General features: G+C 43.0%; 1 protein-coding gene across 1 annotated transcript; it reads right to left on the bottom strand.

Moving 5' to 3' along the window:
• Positions 1 to 2,416: 2,416 nt before the first annotated feature.
• On the bottom strand, positions 2,417 to 22,506 carry LOC143279677 (integrin beta-1-binding protein 1-like). Its single transcript, XM_076583754.1, has 5 exons — positions 22,351 to 22,506; positions 19,357 to 19,521; positions 8,174 to 8,269; positions 6,097 to 6,240; positions 2,417 to 4,181 (listed from the first exon to the last, which is right to left on the bottom strand). The coding sequence occupies exons 1-5, from the start codon at positions 22,420 to 22,422 to the stop codon at positions 4,116 to 4,118; spliced, it is 543 nt and encodes a 180-aa protein (XP_076439869.1). The 5' UTR covers positions 22,423 to 22,506; the 3' UTR covers positions 2,417 to 4,115.
• Between the last annotated feature and the right edge of the window lie 21 nt (positions 22,507 to 22,527).

The raw sequence follows: 22,527 nt of genomic DNA, 5'->3' as shown, positions 1-22,527 counted from the left end.
TTCATCTAACAGCAGCTGAAATGTACGGGCAAAAAATAAACACAATGTGCGTGCGCATGTGTGTGTGCATGCGCGTGCATGCGACGAGAGAGAGAGAGAGGAGAGACTGTGCATTTATACATGATCCATATTCATTTATTTTTTTATTTTTGGGGTCCCATCATCTGCACCGTTTCACTGGCATTGCTAATACACTATACATTCTGAGTTGCCCAAACATACAGCTACATTCAGGTTCCTCTGCCTCAATCTAAGCGCTGGCAGTCTACAGGGAACTGATGATGTGAGGTCGCAATAAGACCACAAACCAGAGGAGAACCTGTGCTGCTGCCCTCCATGTTTGTCAAACACTGAGTTTCCATCTTATTTCACCCATGCAATTCAAATGATCACTACTTTCAATTAGCGAATTCCCGGTTGCAAACAACGACAACAAAATCCCACCTGCCAAGTGACCTGTCCAAGTCTGGTTCAAATACAAGCAGAGCCTGGTTCATTGTGGGTGGAGATTTTTCCTGCTAAAGTTAACAAATGAATGGAACCTCTTGTTTCATTTCCTTTTTATTTTATTTCATTTATAATGTGTGTGTGCCAGTACATTCATAAGGTTGAACATGCACATCACTGATCCCATAATCCATGTCAGTATTCTGTGTGTAATTGAAACAGGAACATGACAGCTGTATGGGCCAACCTGAAAATGGTGTGAGGCCACTGAGCTGAATAGGAGCTAGCTCAATGTGTATGACTGCCTCAATGATGACAATTATACATATGGTAGTCTACTTTAATTGTAGCAGTGGGTGAATTTGGTGGTTGCAGTCCATGAATGCACAGGAAAGATTACTTGTGGATCATGGCTTTTCTCACAATCCATAACCTGCTTGTGTATAACCTACAATTATGTGGTCATACACACAATTATGAAACATCGCCTAAATGTATTCCAGATCAGGTTTGATAACAAGCATGTTCAAAGACCCATACACATAATGGCACACATATGCATAAACACTCACACACACACACTGACGCACAAACACACACACACAAACATATTATCAGGTGGATTGGTGGTTTAGTGGTAATGTGTCCGCCTCGGAGGCAAGAGAATTTGAGTGCATTAGATCAAATCCCACACTCACTAGTATTCCCTGCCCACTCCACTAGACCTTGTGTAGTGGTCTGAACACTCATCATTTGGAAGAGATGATATACTGAGGTCCCCTGTGCAGCATGCACTTTGTGCACATAAAAGAACCAATGGCAAGAAAATGGTTGCCCCTGGAAAAATTCTGTAGAAAAATCCACTTTGATAGAGTAACAAATACACTTACAGGCAGAAGAAAAGGGTGGTGCTCTTTATATATATATATATATATATATATATATATATATATATATATATATGTCTAAATCTCTCTCTCTCTCTCTCCATATACATATGTACATGCACACACACACACACACACATACTGGTGGTCCGCTATAGACGACAAAGGCTGCTCGTGCAACCCTCTTCAGTTCTAAGGGTTCAGATGTGGCTTGTGAGTCTGATGCAAGAACTGCACACTTGAGGACAGTGGGGACACATGAAAGCCGCAACAATCAGAATATGGGCTGTAACATTATATGAGGGCACCCCCAAAAATGGACTATGGCTGCCTACATGGCGGGGTAAAAACGGTCATACATGTAAAAGTCCACTCGTTTACATGGATACGAGTGAACGTGGGTGTTGCAGCCCATGAACGAAGGAGAAGAAGAAGGAGAATTATATGAGGGCAAATGTTAAAGGTAGCTAAATTCAACTCTGTGTGTTTACAGGGCTTTTTTTTCCCATGGACATTACTGTCTGAATAAGAGAGAGAGAGAGAGAAAAAAAAAGAGAAGTAAACAGTGTGTGCAATTGTTCATTGCAGCTGGCTACCTTTGTGAGTGATTGTTCATGTCAGTTGGTTGTATTTATCTCTTAGGTCAGTTTGCACTGTATGCTATGGTTCTTGTGTTTTTGAAAGCCATAAGAATGTGTTAATTTCACGATCAATTCTTTGTTGTCAGACTCAAAAGAACCTACACACAGTAACACACACACACATATATATACACACACAATGTATATGTTATGCCTTTTGTCACCAAACCATGTCTCTCCTTTTCTTCTATGTTTTTGATTTTTGAAAAATATATGTCCCTACTTTATCTCAGTAAAAGCCTCATTTTCTTTAGATATAAGACAACTGCACAGACAGTAATGTCTCCAATATTGTTACTGGAAGATAAAGCAATGTGTGTGTGTGTGTGTGTGTGTGTGTGTGTGTGTGTGTGTGTGTGTGTGTGTGTGTGTGTGACTGTGTGTGTGCATGCATGTGTGTGAACATTCTGTTGTCTCAAGAACTCCATTTGATTCCAGAAGTAGTACAGCCTCATCCTTTATTTAAATCTGTGTTGTTTTCAATTTGGCTACACACAACCCATGATAGTACCAGACAATTTGTAACCAGATATAAGTACATTCTCTTTAACTTCTGACAAACAAATGAGCAGACATGAGTTAGGTAACAATTAAAAACTCTGACCACCTTTCTGATTTGGACTTTAGCAGTTGTTAACAATAAACATCTGTTGCAAAATGATTTTCAACAAGTGCGACAACAAACAACAAATAAAACAACAATATTTCTATAACCTGATCACAAAGAAAACATTTTTTCCACAAATCCTTTTTGTAAATTACTTGCCTGTGTTAAACCTCTCTCTCTCTCTCACCTTTATAAATACACATATTAGCAGTGTGCACAATCAGCCTAAAAAATGAACATATTCACATGTAATGTATGCAAATGCATTGCTATCTCACACACACACACACAGAGAAAACAAACAAACAAAAATAACCAACACACACATGCGCACACCTACACACACATAAAACTCTCTCTCTCTCTCACACACAGATTACTGCACACCCAATATGATGAGTTCCGCCATTCCAAACACAGCACCATCTCTCTTGACTATGGAACTAGTTTTCCAACTCTACCATTTTTCAACAAGAGAAAAGAACGGAGGACTGAAGATGGTGGTAACTTTCTCCCACCAGTTCTTGGAGTCTCTCCTGTCCCTCCCCCCACTCCACCCACACGCACAGCCCCCACCCAAACCTCTAAATTGTTCCCTGAGGGGGTGGGATGTTTGTTTCTAAAACTGAGATGCGAAGTTTAAAAAGTTTGAGTTGTTGAAACGGAGTTATTTAAAAATCTTGACAAAAAATAATTTCTTAAATATGGGAGAAGGATTTGTAAATGGATGTAGCACACACTAAAAAGAAAAGATGTAAAAAAAAACACCAAACATGTCATTCGATTTCTTTTGAATTAATGATGGGTGTGGTGGCCAAACAGGTACAGTGCTACGAGATTCTCACCCAGTCTTCCGGAGTTCAATGCTCAGTTTTGGAGCACCTTGTGGGTTAAGAGTAAAGATTTTTCTCATCTCCCAGGTCAACGTATCTGCAGACATGTTAGTGCCTGAACCCCCTTCGCATATATACACATAGAGAAGATCAAATGTGCACATCAATGATCCTGTAATCCATGTCATTGCTCGATGGGTTATAAAAACAAGAACATACCCAGCATAAACACCCCTTAAATGGAGTATGGATGCCTATATGACAAGGCTAAAACAGTCATGGAAGTTAAAGCCCACTCGGACATAAGAGTGAACATGGGGAGTTGCAGCCCATGAACACAGAGGGAGAAGATTTCCTCTGATCAAATCTGGCCTGTCTGGAAAAATATCCTTTTATTAACATAGCACATTGTACAATGTTAAACACAAAATATCTTACTTTTCGATGGCATGGAAAAAAAAAGTACAGCTCCTCACCCAACTCTTCGGATTTGAGGGCAAACCTCAAGGCATCTATTGTGGAAGCCAGGAATAAAGAACTTCAGAAAAAGGAGAAGAATGAACAAGTGATAGCACCATGCAGCAGCTGACTCTAGCAGAACTGCCTATGTATGCCATGCTGTTCTTTCTCTGTGGCAGAGTCACAAGGCACCAGTCAGATATGATGTTTGCGATGCACTAAGTCTCTCTGTCCCCTGACGTCATGACTTTGCCGTGATGGCATCAAAGATCCTCCTCACACACTGGCACACCGCTTGCGCTTGATCCTGTAACATAAATACATACCTACTAAAATACACAGGTATCCATGTTGTCACTGGGACAAGTGTGAACAGCCTACCTATCTATCCATACATATATGCAATGTGAGTGTATGCATGCATGCCTGCATGTGTGCATGCTTGTGTGTGGGCGTACCAATTTGTGCAAGCACACACATACTATCAATAAGGCAGCACTTAATCTTTCTCAGACAACTATATTTTTTTTCTGTCAGTTTGAATCCCTTATACATTTCGGTGTTCAATACTTCACAACATGGAAACAAAAATCATGTTGTTTTTTTTTGCACAGACTGAGCAAGAATCACTGGTATCTGTCATTTCATAGTATGGGTCAAGGTACTGAACAAAGAATAAAGAAAAATGATTAAAAAACAAAACAAACAACAAGAAAGATGAAGGTTTTATCGTTATTGTCAACACAAAAGTGTGGGACTGTTGTGCTATCTGTCCCCTTATCAGCCACCCATCCAGACAGTGACGCAACACTGCTGATGGCCTGAACTCTGCGTGAACCACTGCCCTCAATCACTATCAACGAACTCCCACAGGGCTGGAGGAATTTTCCACCTCAACGTCATAACAAAAAAAAAAGCAGCAAAAAAAAGCAAACAAACAACAAAACAGAGTGATACTACGCAAACACAAAGAGTAAGCCCATGATGTAAAACATGAACATGTCTGATTTCTGTCCTGAAGTCCAGGTTCAACAGCGACAAACATGGTGGGGGATAGGGGGGAAGAACTGCCATCTTCCTGGTCAACTTTCAGGTGACCTGCATGTTTGGGATCTCATATGGTGGATGAACAAACACACACAAACACACATACATAATATCCCAACATAATATACAATATAGAATTTAGTGACTGAATAAAACACCACATCAAAGCTATCTACCATCTAACAAAAAAAGGTGTGGCGACGTAAACAGCGCAGTAAATAAAATGCCAGGCATGTAGAGACCTGGATGCACAGCTGCAGTTGGGTTTCCCCCAAAACAGAGAGCAAAATTATTCATTACACAAGAGAGACAAGGCCTTCAGGACTCGCCTGTGATACACACTTTATGGGGTCAGAAAAAACAACCACACTGCGAAACAGATAATCTGGCAAAAAAGCCATGCACATACACACACACACAAGCAAAATATATTATGCACTGACAATGACATTTACCTTGACTTGGCCTTTGCAGAGATGCATATATAGACACAAACATAGGTATAAGAGACACACAGACACAGTGAGAGGGTGAGCATGTGCGAATGCATGTGAATCCACCCATATGTGCTTGTGTGTATTTGCATGTCTTTGCACTGATACCAATCAATGAGAAAATATCGGACATGCTACCAAGTAAGTAAAAACAACTACTACAGCACCACTGTGATAAAATCAGCCATTCTATTTCCTTTTGCTTAATCAGTTTCAGATTCAAGGCTGACAGGACGTGCCAAAGCGTGTGGAAAGACTGACTATCCAAAGGCCAACTCACCTCTGTGTTACACTGGACGATGTAGCTATGCAGCCAACTCACCTCGGTGTGACACTGGACGATGTAGCTATGCAGCCAACTCACCTCCGTGTGACACTGGATGATCTTGCTATGCAGCCAACTCACCTTGGTGTGACACTGGACGATGTAGCGGTGTGACACTGGACGATGTAGCTATGCAGCCAACTCACCTCTGTGTGACACTGGACGATGTAGCTATGCAGCCAACTCACCTCGGTGTGACACTGGACGATGTAGCTATACAGCCAACTCACCTCCGTGTGACACTGGACGATGTAGCTATGCAGCCAACTCACCTCGGTGTGACACTGGACGATGTAGCTATGCAGCCAACTCACCTCGGTGTGACACTGGAAGATGTAGCTATGCAGCCAACTCACCTCGGTGTGACACTGGAAGATGTAGCAATGGAACACAGGCTTGCCCACCTGGCCAGTCTTCAGGGCAATGTTGGCTTTGCCTGCCCCGTCCGTGTAATGAATCAGCTGGGAGATGGTGTGCAGTGGGTGGCGTTGAATCACCTCCTGCCACCATTCATCATATGAACTACCTTGCAAATGCCCTGATTTTGAGTTTAAAAACTGTGCAAACTGTGCAGATGGTAAACTACCTTGTAAACTGCCCTGATTTGGGGTTTAAAAACTACGCAAAGGGTAAACTACCTTGTAAACACCATAATTTTTGGTTACAAATTGTGCAAATGGTAAAATGCCTTGTATTATATACACATCAATTTTGGGTTAAAAACTGGGCAGTGTGTAAAATACCTAAAAAATGCCCACCCTCACTTTGAAGAAAAAGAAGGAAATTATATTGAAGTAATGACAGTTCAGTTTGCTATCTGTGATCATTTCACTTTACAAAGCAGCGCAGATACATACCTAGAAATAAAGATCAGAACGCCTGCATGACATGTCAATGAGTAATTGAAAGATTAAGCATGAGCATGTCACAGCCTGAACACAGTGTCTTGTTTCAGAAGCTTGCATTCTGTACTCACTGCCAGCCTGGCCAGCGCTATATGATGGAACCAAGTCAGGCACTGCCAGCCCGGCCAGCGCTATATGATGGAACCAAGTCAGGCACTGCCAGCCCGGCCAGCGCTATATGATGGAACCAAGTCAGGCACTGCCAGCCCGGCCAGCGCTATATGATGGAACCAAGTCAGGCACTGCCAGCCCGGCCAGTGCTATGTGATGGAACCAAGTCAGGCACTGCCAGCCCGGCCAGTGCTATATGATGGAACCAAGTCAGGCACTGCCAGCCCGGCCAGTGCTATGTGATGGAACCAAGTCAGGCACTTCCAGCCCGGCCAGCGCTATATGATGGAACCAAGTCAGGCACTGCCAGCCCAGCCAGCGCTATATGATGGAACCAAGTCAGGCACTGCCAGCCCGGCCAGCGCTATGTGATGGAACCAAGTCAGGGAATGGGATCCCACAAAGCGTAAAGTACCCAGTAAACACCTACCCCCAACTTAAGGGTGAAATGTGTAAAAAGTGGGGGTGGGCATACAAGATAGTTTACAGTACACATTGTTTTCATCTGGGACTGAAATATATTTTTCACCAACTGGAGACAGATTCTTATTATCATGAGTACCCTATGCATGCGTGTTGGATAATAATCTGTCACGTTTTGATCAAAATGACTTATTTGAGTCTCAGATCTAAGTAACATGTATGTAATGTCTTGCATTTGAACAAGAAAACAAAACATAAAAACCCACAAACCCACCAACAAAACATCACTTACACCTGTGTTTACTAGCAAAGGCCATGAACCAATGCACACATTCATCACTTTACACAAAATACAGACACCAGTGTAGAAGACGATATGCATGTTTTTTGCTGAAAATTCATCAGCCAATAATGTGGCAGTCCACTTCAAGGCTTTAGCTGACATACAGATCTGGGGGAGAGATATGTTGCTTTGATCAAATTGCGAGTCTTGATCAAATTGCGAGTCAGAAGTACCTAAGATTCATCAGCAATACATGCATGAAATATGTTTTAACATTTCGTTGAAATGTGTGGGCACCCTCTTTGTCTAATTCGGATTTGAGTGCATTGCTTGAAATGTTTCAACATATAAAAAAGAAAAAAAAAATAGGCTGTTGAATTCAGTAAGATGAAGAAATTATTCCATTCATGTCATCTTTATAATGTTTAAGTAACAATCGTTTTAGAGATAGTATTCATATTTTAGGAATCCTCTTCAAATCTGCTAAATTGCTAGAGAGATTTGATATGCATGGTCTCATCACTCAACAAATTACGCATATTTTCATTGTGTTTCAGAATGACACCTAAATATTTCTTTTTTTATGCTTACATATATTGTATTTACAGTAGGGTCTTCTGCATATCACTCACAGAGACACACACACACGCACGCACACACACACACACACACACACAAACACAGAGAATAACTATCCAAACAGCTGTGTACCTGTCCAGAAGTGTCCAAGACCTTGAACCCATAGCGGGACACATTAATGGTCACCTTGTCTTCCTCAGTTACTGTCATCTTCAGCTTTCCTTCTATCTGGAAAGTAAACAAATACAGGTGTAAGTTTCCCTGTGTAATGCCTAAAATGTTAACACTGTACCCACCTGATTACCCTAACAATTTAATCACCCTCTGACAGTCACCTCACATTCAGATAACTAAAACAAAAACAGATATCAGTGCAGACAGCTCTTTCAATGATTATGAAGCAATAAATGACCAGGAACTCTTTGCTTTTTAAATATACCACACTTTATGCTGAAACTGAATGGACCAGTCAGGATGAACTTCACATTCTCAGTTCCACTTTATGGCTCAAGAACACCCTCACAAAACACAGCTCGCTCATCAGAACCATCACTATAGCACTGTGGCCTGTGTATTCAGGAAAAAGACTGCTCTAGAGACCTTGCACTACTGCCAAAAGGTGTGCCACACTCATTCACACCTGTTGCAGAACACCCACATCGACTGCATGGAGTCATACATTCAATACGGTGCTCATTTTAAGATCCCTTTCATCTAATGCAAGCAAACTGAAGTGACTGACAAACAGATATGGAAGATGGAACAGAGAGACAGACAAAAAGAAAGAAAAAGTAAAAGACAGAGGCATGCCAGTGAGAGACAGAACAGAAAAGGGGAGGGAAAGTTAACAAAGTTTTAAGAAGAGAAAGGAAAGCCTGTATAATAAGATAAAAACTATCACTGTTCGGTGGGTTCCTTCTCACTGTGGGGTCACGGGGAACGAAAAGGCCGATGCTCTCTCCAAGGCAGGCAGCAAAATGAAGCAGTTCAGCCACCCCGTGACCTACAGAGAGGCCAGGACCATCATCCACAACCGATACCAGAACCAGTGGAAGAGAAGGCTGGGTGCAAACAGTGGTGTCGATCCAATCCACCAGCTCCAGAGACACCAGCAGACAGTCCTCTTCAGACTGAGAACTGGCCACTGCCGACTACTGAGTCACCTTCACCGTATGAAGATCGCCCACACTGATGAGTGTCCATGTGGCACTGGACCCCAGACCCCTGAACACATCCTTCAACACTGCGCAACCCATGAAGCTCTACAGCGTCAAACCTGGCCAGGGGGCACAGAGCTACAGGCGCAGCTTTGGGGAGACCGCCACGACCTGGAGAAGACCGTGGGTTACATCGTGGCGACAGGGGTGACCGTCTGACGCAGCCAAAACATCGAACGCAGAAGAAGAAGAAGAAGATAAAAACTACAAGGCCTTCAAGACTCACTTGTGATACACTTTTAAAAAAAATCCAAGCTTTTTATGTATTGAGTATAATTTCAAAATGTAATGTTTAAGATGAGAAAGATCAGTTTAAAGCAAATTAAGTCCCCTAGCATTAATTACAGAGCAATTTCCCTTTTTTACTACTCTGCACCAAAACGTTTGCAAAATAAATAAAACTTCCATGCTTAGCAAAAGAAGTTCCTGTTTGAACAAAAAATGATAATAATGACTGCTCTTGTTGTTGGGTCAGAATATCACATCAAAGTGCCAAGTTTAGAGAATACAAAAAATATAAATACAACAGTAAATGCAGTTTGCATATAATTAGGCTTCTTCTTTTCTTTCTTTTTTGTGCCCATCCCAGAGGTGCAATATTGTTTTAAACAAGATGACTGGAAAGAACTGAATTTTTCCTATTTTTATGCCTAATTTGGTGTCAACTGACAAAGTATGTGCAGAGAAAATGTCAATGTTAAAGTTTACCACGGACACACAGACACACACACACAGACAACCGAACACCGGGTTAAAACACAGACTCACTTTGTTTACACAAGTGAGTCAAAAATAATAAAATAAAAGAAAGCAAGACAAAGACTCAGTAAACCAGACGAGGAGCGGGTTGTGGAGACAACTGTCTCTGTGCTCACTGAGAAATAATGGAAAGCAGCCAACAACAGGCACTTGACAAATGGACTGACACAAATACTTCAGTATTATATTGTTTTCTTTTCCTGCTGATTTTTGTTGAGATGATGGCCTCATACAACTGGTGTGGACAGCACATCCTGTTTGATATATACCCACACAAACTGGCTATTATGCTGTCCAGATTGTTGTTTGACGAAGGTTCAAGAAAGAAACACTGTAATGTGTATGGAGGACTCGGAATGGGCGGTGTGAGTAATGCCACTGAAACGGTGCAAATGATGGGGCAGCAAAAAAGAAAAAAGAGAAAAAACCCCGACAACACGGTTCTATATAATAAATATATAGCTCATAGAGACAACAGCCGGAAGATCACCCCACCACCCAAGTGACCTGGATTTGGCAGCTCTCTGCGCTATCAGGAACACACAGGCCGTGACACCAGCCACAGAGCAAAGACCTGTGCCAACAGTTCCCTTGTTCCCAATCCCGGACAGTCAGACAGCTGGCAGATCAAGGGGAGAGCAACAGAGAGTTAGAGAGGAGGGAGGGAAGGAGAGAGATGTACAGATAGAAAGAAGAAAGAGAAGAGAGAGAGAGAGAGATACGGATACGGATAATTTATTCATGTATAGACCATAGCCCCTCATGAAGGGCTACATACACATGATCATGTAAGAAAAGCAACAAGAAATGAGCAGTCATATCATCAAGAACAAACTTCAATATTCTAAGACATCAGAGTTGATCGCAGTCTGAATGCTTTAAACAAATAAACTGACAAATTGCGAATGGTCTGTTCATGCTGAGAAGCCATGAGTAATGCTAATCTATGCTGATTGGGAAATTTAGAGAATCTGGATGATACATACCATGTTCTTAAGTCATGCAGGACAGTACAAGTTAGGATGAAATGTACTTCATTTTCTTCCTCCTTGTTGCAAAGTTTACACCTTAGATCAGTTGCATGATGTATTCTATATCGGTAATAATGTACTGCAATATCAGAAATACCAAGCCTAAATCTTGCCATTGAATACTTTAAGTGTCGTTCTATGTTTAAAAATAAATACGTTTTGACATCCGGTATGGTGCAGAACGTTCTGTAAACATTAAACCTCTCGCTATTACTAATATGAAAATCCCATTCCTGCCATCTACATGCAACTACCCTTTCTTTGAATACTCTAAGAAATTCGTCAATACTCTCTACGCCTTGGTTTAACCAAACATAACCAAATCCAAATATATACAATTTACAGCGGATGTTCAAAACCCAGTTTCTTTTGTCACGTGCATCCAGATCGAGCAAGGTTCGATATGATTTGTGTGGTAATCTAGACGCATTCATTCTCGTTAACTTAAGCTAATACATCTTATACATGAATTTATATAAATAGGGTACCTGTTTGTTTCTCCATATACAAAATCGTCAGGTCGCATTTCTACTCCTAAAAATCTCTTGAATTCAAACAAATGTACTTTTTCACAAAGAAATGCTGCATTATCTAAGCCCCATATCTTAGCACCATATTGTAACATGTGTTGAACTTGTGAATCAAATAACTTTAAAAGCGTATTCAGGGAATTATTTTTTAGCTTGTATAATTACTGTAGAATACACAATAATGCGTTTTTGGCTTTACTAAGTCACCACATGCTGCCACAAAACTCAGTCTTGTAGTAAAATAAATTCCTAAATATTTGTATGCATTCACTACAGGCAATACATACTCCATTTTCTGTCAGGTCAGGTCATTAGATCTGCTACTGGTAACCTGTTATCCAGTACAACCTGTTCAGGGTCCGGCTGCCGGCGACTAAACCGGCACTCCCACCACTCCCTTCCGGGACTGGTGAGACGGGTGGCTAGACACCCTTATGGAGATCCATAAAAGGGCGTCGGCTCAGGAGAGCCACCAACGGCTATCTAGCTCCACCGTGCTGTGTGCATGCCACACGCAGTTGGCATGGGAGTGTCCACCCATGCATGCGAAGTCTGGATCCGGCAGAATCTGCGGAAGAAACCTATCGGTTCAACGGAGAGGAAGGCGGTTACAGCAATGCACTGTGGAGTGCAGAGAGCAAGATGAGACACCGAAAGGATATCTTGGTCATCCACTACATCCGTGCTCATCCTCCAGTCGTCTCAACTTAGTCTTGCCACTGGAAATTGGTGGACCCAGACGAGAGAGTGAGGTCAACGTTGCGCAACTCCTCTTCACTTTAAACAAACTCATCGCGCAAGTCATCAGTCATCCTTAATGACCTTTTATCCTTCATCATTTCATCACCCCCAAGTCCTGTGGCGACAGGCAAGCCACGAAACGACAGGTGTGGGTACACTGGCAGTTGCAGCCGCAGACCTGCATGCAGGCGGCTCAGGCCATAGGGTCGTTTTGTCGACAGGAGCAGCGATGGAGCTCGGCAGCCGTCTGAGCGTCTGAGCAGCCCTCTTTAGGAATGCACTGCTCACCTCCCCGGCATGAGGAAGGGGCTAGAAAAGGTGCCCTAAAAATTGCCTGTTCCATATCACCCTGGCCAGGATACCGCGGCTGGCGGGGACCCTACATCAGCGGTCGAAACAACAAGAAAGAAAAGAAAAAAACAAGGATTGTTCCTCTCACCACTGGTGCTTGGAACATAAGGACTCTCCTGGACAGAGAACCCCAAAGGAGAACGGCACTAGTTGCATCCGAACTCGCCAGATACAACATTGACATCGCAGCCTTGAGTGAGACTCGGCTTGCAGGCGAAGGCGAGCTCTGTGAACGGGGATCTGGTTACACCTTCTTCTGGAGTGGACGAGGAAGCGAAGAGCGACGTGAGGCTGGCATTGGTTTTGCAGTAAAAACAGCACTTGTCAGCAAGCTAGATGGAATCCCAAAGGGAGTCAACGATAGGTTTATGACCATGAAACTCCCACTGGCATCTGGCCAGAAGCACCTCACCATTGTCAGTGCCTACGCCCCAACCATGACCAATCCGGATGAAGTGAAGGCGAAATTCTACGAGGACCTTCACTCTGTCATTGCTGCTATCCCTAAAGCAGACAAGCTCATCATTCTTGGGGACTTCAATGCTAGAGTTGGCTCTGACTACATCTCCTGGGATGGAGTGATTGGAAAGCATGGTGTGGGCCACTGCAACCCAAATGGATTGCTTTTGCTTCAGACCTGTGCAGAACACGAACTGCTGATAACCAACACAGTTTTCTGCCTCCCTACCCGTAACAGGACGTCATGGATGCACCCTCGCTCAAAGCATTGGCATCTCATCGATTATGTCATCGTCAGGAAAAGGGATAGGCAAGATGTACGTGTAACAAAGACCATGTGCGGCGCCGAGTGTTGGACAGACCATCACCTTGTAGTCTCGAAGCTGAATATTCGAATCCAGCCCAAGAGACGCCCCTAAGGCCAGAAGGCTCCAAAATGGCTCAACATCGCTAAGCTGAAAAACATCACCATCAAACAGTCCTTTGTGGAGCTGCTGGAAGATCGTCAGGAATCCGCCTCTCTGGACAACCAGAATGTTGGAGTCTGACTGGAGGACCCTGCATGAGCTGATCTATAGTACAGCTTCAGAGACCCTGGGACCCATGACCAGAAAGCACAAAGACTGGTTTGATGAAAACTGTGATGAAATCAAGCAGCTTCTAGATGAGAAACGCCGTCTGCATCAAGCCTACCTGAGCAACCCAAAGTCCACATCAAAAAAGGATGCGTACGATGCCATCCGCAGGACTGTTCAGCAAAAGTTACGCCAGATGCAGGATAAGTGGCTGAGTGACAAAGCTGATGAGATCCAGGGTTATGCTGACAGGCACGATATGAAGAGGTTCTATGATGCCTTAAAAGAAGTCGACGGCCCCACATCCTCAGGATCATCCCCCCTCCTCAGTGCAGATGGGAATACCTTGATCACCGAGGAGAAAATTCTCGAACGCTGGGCTGAGCACTTCAACAGTGTCTTAAATCGCCCTTCCTCCATAAATGATGAAGCCATAGACCGTCTCCCACAAGTCCCCATCAACGAAGCACTGGACGATCCGCCAACACTTCTTGAGACCCAGAAAGCAATCCGTCTGCTATCCAGTGGCTCAGACTCCATACCAGCAGAGGTCTACAAGGATGGAGGCACTGTGCTGACTGAGAAGCTCCATCAGCTGTACTCACTCATGTGGAAAGAAGAGACGATCCCCCAGGATTTCAAAGATGCATTTATCATTCACTTGTACAAGCGAAAGGGGAACCGGCAAGCCTGTGATAACCATCGGGGCATTTCCTTGCTCTCCATCACAGGCAAGATACTTGCCAGGATCCTACTAAACCGCCTCACAGCACACCTTGACCAAGGTCATTTGCCTGAGAGCCAATGTGGATTCCGGAAAGAGCACGGAACCACCGACATGGTGTTTGCTGCAAGGCAGCTGCAAGAGAAATGTCAGGAGCAAAATGCTGATCTGTTCTCCACCTATGTCGACCTCACTAAGGCCTTCGACACCATGAGTAGAGAGGGACTGTGGAAGATCATGTCCAAGTACGGATGCCCTCGGAAATTTATTTCCTTGGTCAGCCAATTCCATGAAGGCATGCAGGCTCGAGTCCAGGACAATGGCGAAACATCTGCTCCTTTTGCTGTCACAAATGGTGTCAAACAAGGCTGCGTCCTGGCTCCAACGCTCTAGCGTTCAGCCTCCTGTTCTCTGCAATGCTTACTGATGCCTTCAGAGATGGCGATGTTGGAATTGGCCTAAAGTACCGAACAGATGGCAAGCTGTTTAACCTCAGAAGGCTTCAAGCAAAAACGAAGGTCATGACAGACATCATCAGAGACTTTTTGTTTGCTGATGATTGTGCGTGCCCTCAACGCTGGATCTGAAGCTGACATGCAACTCAGCGTCGACAAGTTTGCCACTGCCAGCAGGAACTTCGGCCTTACCATCAGCACGAGGAAAACTGAAGTTCGTCATCACCAAGCCCCAGGGAAACCCAACGTTGAGCCCAACATCACAGTCAACGGTCAGAGACTCAGTGCGGTGGAGCGGTTCACATACCTTGGCAGCACACTGTCACGAAATGCGACCATCGACGATGAAGTGAACGTCAGGATTGCAAGAGCAAGCGCAACTTTTGGTAGACTCAATGCAAATGTCTGGAACAGAAGAGGCATTAGTCTTGAGACCAAACTAAAGGCCTACAGAGCAGTAGTTCTCCCCACACTACTGTACGCCTGCGAAACTTGAACCACTTCTACACAACATGCCTCAGGAAGCTACTGAACATCAAGTGGCAAGACAGGACCCCAGACACAGAGGTGCTCGCAAAAGCCACCCTTCCCAGCATCTTCACCATCCTGATGCTGTCCCAGCTTCGCTGGGCTGGACACGTGGTGCGCATGCCAGACCATCGGCTGCCCAAAAGGCTCTTCTATGGCGAGCTGCAACAAGGGAAGAGATCACACAGAGGTGAGAAGAAGCGCTTCAGAGATACTCTGAAAGTCTCTCTGAAAGCATTTGATATCAACCCTGACTCCTGGGAGAAATCTGCAGTGGACCGTGACAAATGGCGCGTTGCTGTGCACAAAGGCGCCAAGTTGTGCGAGGCCAACAGGACTGCTGCAGCTGTTCAGAAGAGGCAGGCCAGAAATACACGGGCAAACAAGCTCCCTGACAATGATATGCCTGTCTTTTTCTGCCCCAACTGTCAGCGAACATTTCGTGCGCAGATTGGACTATTCAGCCATCTGTGCATTCATAGATAGCATCCTCCCCCCCACCCCACCACCACCCTCCCCCCATACCCCAGCTGGATGACAACGATGGTCATCATCGATCTCGATGGACACACCACCAGATACTCCATTGAAAATCCATCTTTCTCTGGCAGCTAAGTACCCCCCCTTTCTGAAAACAATGATATTACTTTTATCCATGTTCACTTTTAAATGTAGTGCAGAGGCTGCATGAGACAAACTATTCAGCTGCGTTTGTAAGCCAATAACGGTTTCAGACAATAAGGCAACATCGTCAGCCAATAACAATAAAAACAACTCTAAATAGTCATGTGTGAATGTTGCACCATGCTTTCCCTCTCTAATAATTTCTAATGCTAACTCGTTAATGAATAAAGAAAACAACACAGGATTACAGGCATCTCCTTGCTTCACGCCTTGGGTACAGTTAATGTACTCAGTCAATTTAGCCCTACATCTAATTCTTGCTTTGACACTGCCATACATGCTATGAATACATTTATAAAGTTTACCTCTCACACCATTCTTCCAGAGTATAGGCCACAGTAATTTTCTATCTACGGAATCAAAAGCCTTTTCGAAATCGATGAATGCAACATAAAATTTACGATTCAGGCAGAACTGTTTCTGTATCAGTGCTAACAGCGTAAACATATGGTCAATAGTAGAGCAGTCCTTTTTAAACCCTGCTTGGTGTTGAGAGAGAGAGAGAGAGAGAGAGAGAGAGAGAGAGAGTGTGTGTGTGTGTGTGTGTGTGTGTGTTCTTTCTTTAATCTTTTAACTGAGTGATATCAGATGTGTCATGTGTGTGTGAGTGTTTGTGTATGGGAGGTAGGGTGGGGTGGGGGTGGTGGTTAAAGGAGAATATAGAGAGAAAGGATAAACTAGAACAATGGAATCAATAATCCATAAATATTTGTCTTAACAGCAATTCAAAAACAACATGAACAACAACAAAAATCAAATCAAATATCTCTAGGTCACATCATAAAAACACTGCTATTGGACTATGTAACAGGGATTCAGCAACTTCGAACAATAATGAATGGTTGGACATCATTTCTTATACACACACACACACACACGCACACACACTTATATACATACATATATATATATATATATATATGTATGTATATAAGTGTGTGTGTGTGTGTGCGTGTGTGCGTGTGTTCATGGACACACACCTATGTGCGCAGCGCAAGCATGCTTGCAAATGTAGGTGTGGTTGTATGTGAGAGAAAAACAGCAACAAAGACATAAGATAAAACCTTAACTAAGCTGGGAAAATTATTTACTGTTAGAGTTTTCTTAACAAATGCATTAAAATAAAGTAAATATTAGATGAAAATATAATAAAACAAAACAAAACAACCCCCACCCAAAAAAACCAAAAAAACAAAACAAAACCCACCCACAATAAAAGAAAAGAAAAGAAAGCAACACAATATAGAACAAAACAGGAATCACATTATCTCATTGAAAATAAGACTTCTTGTCTTCATTTTTGTTGATGTTCAAAAGCCCCTTTAATGCAAGAATTTCAAACAACACACACACACACACACACACACATACACGTACGTGCGCGCGCGTGCGTGCGTGCGTGAGTGTGTGTGTATGCGTGTGCGTGCATGCATGCATGCGTGTGTGCGTGCGTGCATGTGTGTGTGTGCAAACGTGGTTAAATTACATGCATGCAAATCTATCACTTCACAGGTTTACAGACATTAAACAATACACAGAAGATTCTTCACTATAGCAAACTGCTTTTGAAATCTCATTAATGAAACTGACCCAGGAACTAACTCCCTTTCATCAACCACCTTCTTATATTAAAATATAATGTTTAACAGAAAGTGAGCAGCCTTCATCTATCTATTTCCATCCAGCATCGACTCCAACCCCAAGAGACTGCCTTCTATCCAAAAGAGAAAGAAAGCAAGAAATTTCATGAAATGCACATTGTATTTGTATTTGTATTTCTTTTTTATCACAACAGATTTCTCTGTGTGAAATTCGGGCTGCTCTCCCCAGGGAGAGCGCGTCGCTATATTACAGCGCCACCCATTTTTTTGTATTTTTTCCTGCGTGCACTTTTATTTGTTTTTCCTATCAAAGTGGATTTTCCTACAGAATTTTGCCAGGAACAACCCCTTTGCTGCCGTGGGTTCTTTTACGTGCGCTAAGTGCATGCTGCACATGGGACCTCGGTTTATCGTTTCATCCGAATGACTCGCGTCCAAACCACCACTCAAGGTCTAGTGGAGGGGGAGAAAATATCGGCGGCTGAGCCATGATTCGAACCAGCGCGCTCAAATTCTCTCGCTTCCCAGGCGGACGCGTTACCTCTAGGCCATCACTCCACTGTATGGAAATGGTGAAATCTGAAAGTTGAGTTTCTCAAGGAGGCATCACTGCGTCTGGACAAATCCATTTTTATATAAATGCTAATCTACATCTGCAAGTCAGGTGCCTGACCAGCCTTGAGTGCATGCTTATACATTTGTGTACCTATCAGAGTGGATTTTTTTTCTACAGAATTTTGCCAGAGGACAACACTTATTTTGCTATGGGTTCTTTTTCAGTGTGCCAATTGCGTGCTGCACATAGGACCTCGTTTTATCTGAATAACTAGATGTTCAGTTAGATTTTCCGAGCAAATTGAGCATGAAAGGAAGGACAGAGATTGGAACCCAGGCCTTCACGGACAGAGTATTTGCAGGTCAGTGTCTTAACCATTCTGCCATCTTCCTACCTTCATGTCTAAGCAATATGTAATGAACTGTCTTCTTTCTTCCTACCTCACCCCCTCTTTCCTTCCTTGGGGGTGGATAGAAAGAGAGTGATGGGTGTGCAAAGAAACTCTTTCAACTCCCCCCCCCCCCCCCCCCCACACCCCCACTCCACCCCGCTTTCTCATTCTGCAAGATGACTGGGGCTGTACAAACTGCAAAACAGAATTCTGTTATCTGTATCTGATACAAGCACATTAACCAATAACGAATCAGTAACGACAAAGAAAGATCAAACAAAGGAGAAGAAAATCCTTTCAAGGCATGTTATCAACTATGCCAGCACTCAAAACTTTTAGCAAGAAGATTTTAATCATGAACATTGAAAGTTTATTTATTCTGGTAGGGCTACAACAACAACAACAAAACAACCACAACAACAACAAATGTGTGCTGGTTTAGAGTTAACTGTTTAGAGTTAACTGTTCATTTTATATACAGTAAGTATCCTGTGTACACTGTGTCATGTTTTAAGACTTTGTGAATTAATTCTGAACCCAAATGTTGAAATCATTTCTCTTTCAAAATTGAAAACATTTCCAATGTATCAATGAAAAAAAAAAAGGAAAAGGATACACTGTGAACAACATTTTGAATAGATAGTCCATTCACACATTTTTGATCCATCATCACTATTAAGTGTAACTTTCAACCCATTTCACATCATCATTACCTGTTTTTCTTCAACATAGTCAATAAGCTGAGCTTCTGTGTCCCTGCGTTTTGAGTTCAGTCCTGATATATCTGGTAAACATCCAACATAAAACAGCTTGAAGTGAACTCTCTGATGAAGGATGCGATCTTCTTTTGCCAGATTCTCCGTGCTTGAGCCACCGCTCTGCAAAAGAGCAATGTTCTTTCTTTAAATGATCTGAAAACATTGGATTATTTTTCCTTGAACCCACCAAAAACAAGAACGGAAAGAAATGGTCACCTGCTGAACCCGTTCCAACATTTATCACTCGTTACCAGCTTCTTTTGGCTTTTAAGACAGCACAGGATACTTTGCAATAGCAGCATTTCATACAGAAAAAAAACAATCTGACTTGTGTATACAAAAACAATATGTGCCAGTCAGATATACTAAGAGCCAACCAACTGCTAATGTGCTATGTGTTTTGCTTGTTATCTATTGTATCTATATTGTTACTATTTGACACCGAAATTCTCCATACACATATTTTGTTTAATAATGTTAAACAAAACCATATCTAACATTCTTAATCTTCAACTTTTAACAGAAAGAGAGGCCTCCTGCTAAAACACTGCCCTTTTTTTTCAAATTTTCTACACACATACACATATCACAACATACATGATATATCATAATACATATGCATGTGCATAAAACAAGGTAAGTGAAAGTACACCGTAATATACACTCACACAGTGAAATCATTTTAAGACAAGGTATGCAATAAACAAATCAAATATTTCCTTGCACATGTCTCTGAGCATGTGTGCATGTACAACATCTGCACATACAGAAAGCACATGCACACAAATGAAAAATAACATTCAATAACATGTACTCACTGCCATACACATATTATTCAAAACAAAATAAAAACAACAACATAAGGTCTGTAAAAAATGAAACCCCTAGGAAAACAGAATCATTGAAACTAATCAGTGATGGCTGGGTACCCACATGTAAGGGTGCACTGTAAAAATGGAGTGTGATGAGATTTTAAGTTGATCATCGATACTAAACACTGTAAGATTAATTCATTAAGCATCTTTAAATAGCAACACACAGGCTACTCATACAATGTCAAAAGATTGCGGATGCAAAAGATTTCATGGACTACACAGCATACTTGTTTTTAAACATTGTATATATATATTATGTGCCAACCAGCTAGCTCACAGAACGCCAGTGCCTCCCCCCCATCTTCAATCAAGATCGATGACACAGAGATCAAGTCAGTTTTACTACCTGGGCAGCACCCTATGCAGCAACGGAGCCCTTGCAAGTGACGCTGCGCATCGCCAAGGCCAGCACCGCCTTTGGCAGACTCAACAACAGGCTGTGGAACAACAAAGGCATCAGGCTCAGCACCAAAATCAAAATCTACAGAGCTGTTGTGCTGACCACCTTGTTGTACTGCTGTGAAACATGGATGACGTATCGCCGTCACATTCAACAACTTGAGCAGTTTCACCAGAGATGCCTACGAAAGATCCTCAGCATAAAGTGGCAAGACACGGTCTCCAACCTCCAGGTCCTAGAGAGTAGCGGCCTGCCCAGCATCGAAAGCCTGCTGATCCAATGCCAGCTACACTGGACAGGACATGTTGTCCGCATGGCTGACAGCAGGATCCCGAAGATGCTCTTGTATGGCCAGCTGAAGGAAGGCCACCGCGAACTTGGAAGACCCTGCAAGCACTTCAAGGGCACCTTGAAGACAAACCTCAAAGCCTGTGACACAGACATCGCTTCCTGAGAAACTGATGCCCTTGACCGCTCTCGCTGGAGGATGCTGTGCTCTAGTGGCATAAAGACGTTTGAAAACAAGAGAATGCTGGCCATTAAGTAGAAGCATGAGCGATGGAAGCAGGGCTCAACTTCTGGAGACGTTTTCCCTTGCAACACCTGTGGGAAGTGCTGCGCACCCAGAATCGGCTTCTTCTCCCATATGAGGACACACACCGACAGATAAGCCTGCCTGCCTACTCATCCATCAGTCTGACGGGAGACTCCATTCATATATATATATATATATATAAAAAGTATAAATTCTTAACTTCATTCATTTAATAAATATTCTGTAAAAAGGCCAGTCGGTATAAGAACTGGAAATGCTCGTGCTAGTCTCCTAATATTTGTTCCGGTCGACGGGCTGAATAACCGAGTGGTTAAAGTGTTGGACTTCCAATCTGATGGTCCCGGGTTTGAATCTTGGTAACGGCACCTGGTGGGTAAAGGTGATGATTTTTACGGGATCTCCCAGGTCAACATATGTGCGGACACTGTGGTTGCCTGCTGGCAGCTCCGCACTTAGCTTTTACCTTTTTTTGTTTTGTTTTTTGTGTAGTCTAGTGAGTAGGTAAGGTAGGGGTGGGGGGTGTCACTTTGAGGTATGAATATGAGTAATCTCATGCTAAAGAAATAGGAAGCAGAACAGATCTCTTTGTGTGTGTGTGTGTGTGTGTGTGTGTTTTTTAAAGCTGATCCCCCGTTTCAAAGTCTCATAATAATCAGCCTGTTGATTGAGGAGACTTTACGGAAGAATACCTGCTTGTGCCTGAACCCCCTTCGTATGTATACGCAAGCAGAAGATCAAATACGCACGTTAAAGATCTCGTTATCCATGTCAGCGTTCGGTGGGTTATGGAAACAAGAACATACCCAGCATGCAGACCCCCCAAAACGGATTAAGGCTACCTACATGGCGGGGTAAAAACGGTCCATGAATACACGTACAAGCCCACTCGTGTACATGCCAGTGAACGTGGGAGTTGCAGCCCACGAACGACGAAGAAGTAGTTCCAGTAATTTTCACAAGATTTCAATCCCATCTCAGAGTCTTTTTCCTAAAACAGAACTGATCGCTGGTGAGAATTATTGGATGGCATTGCAGACGACAAGTTTATTTCCTTGTGATTTGCGGGCTTTTGGAGACTCAGAGCACAGTTCCCCTAAACGTCACATCACAATTCTCACCATTAAACTGTCTTCAATATCCTTGGCGACAGCTGTTGGTTGCTTCAGATGAGCTTTCTTGTTTTTGAACATGTTTGTATCTTTCAGCCCCCGTCCACGAATGGTGTGGACTTGTCAACAAACTTTGTTGGGCTGTGTGGGTTGTGCTCGAAGGGAAATAACTGTTCCTATCTTATT

This window comes from Babylonia areolata, chromosome 3, assembly GCF_041734735.1.
Source record: "Babylonia areolata isolate BAREFJ2019XMU chromosome 3, ASM4173473v1, whole genome shotgun sequence".
In the NCBI taxonomy this organism is placed as follows: Eukaryota; Metazoa; Mollusca; class Gastropoda; order Neogastropoda; family Buccinidae; genus Babylonia; species Babylonia areolata.
The sequence above is the reverse complement of the archived record's forward strand: the minus strand, read 5'-3'. Positions and strand labels throughout refer to the sequence as shown.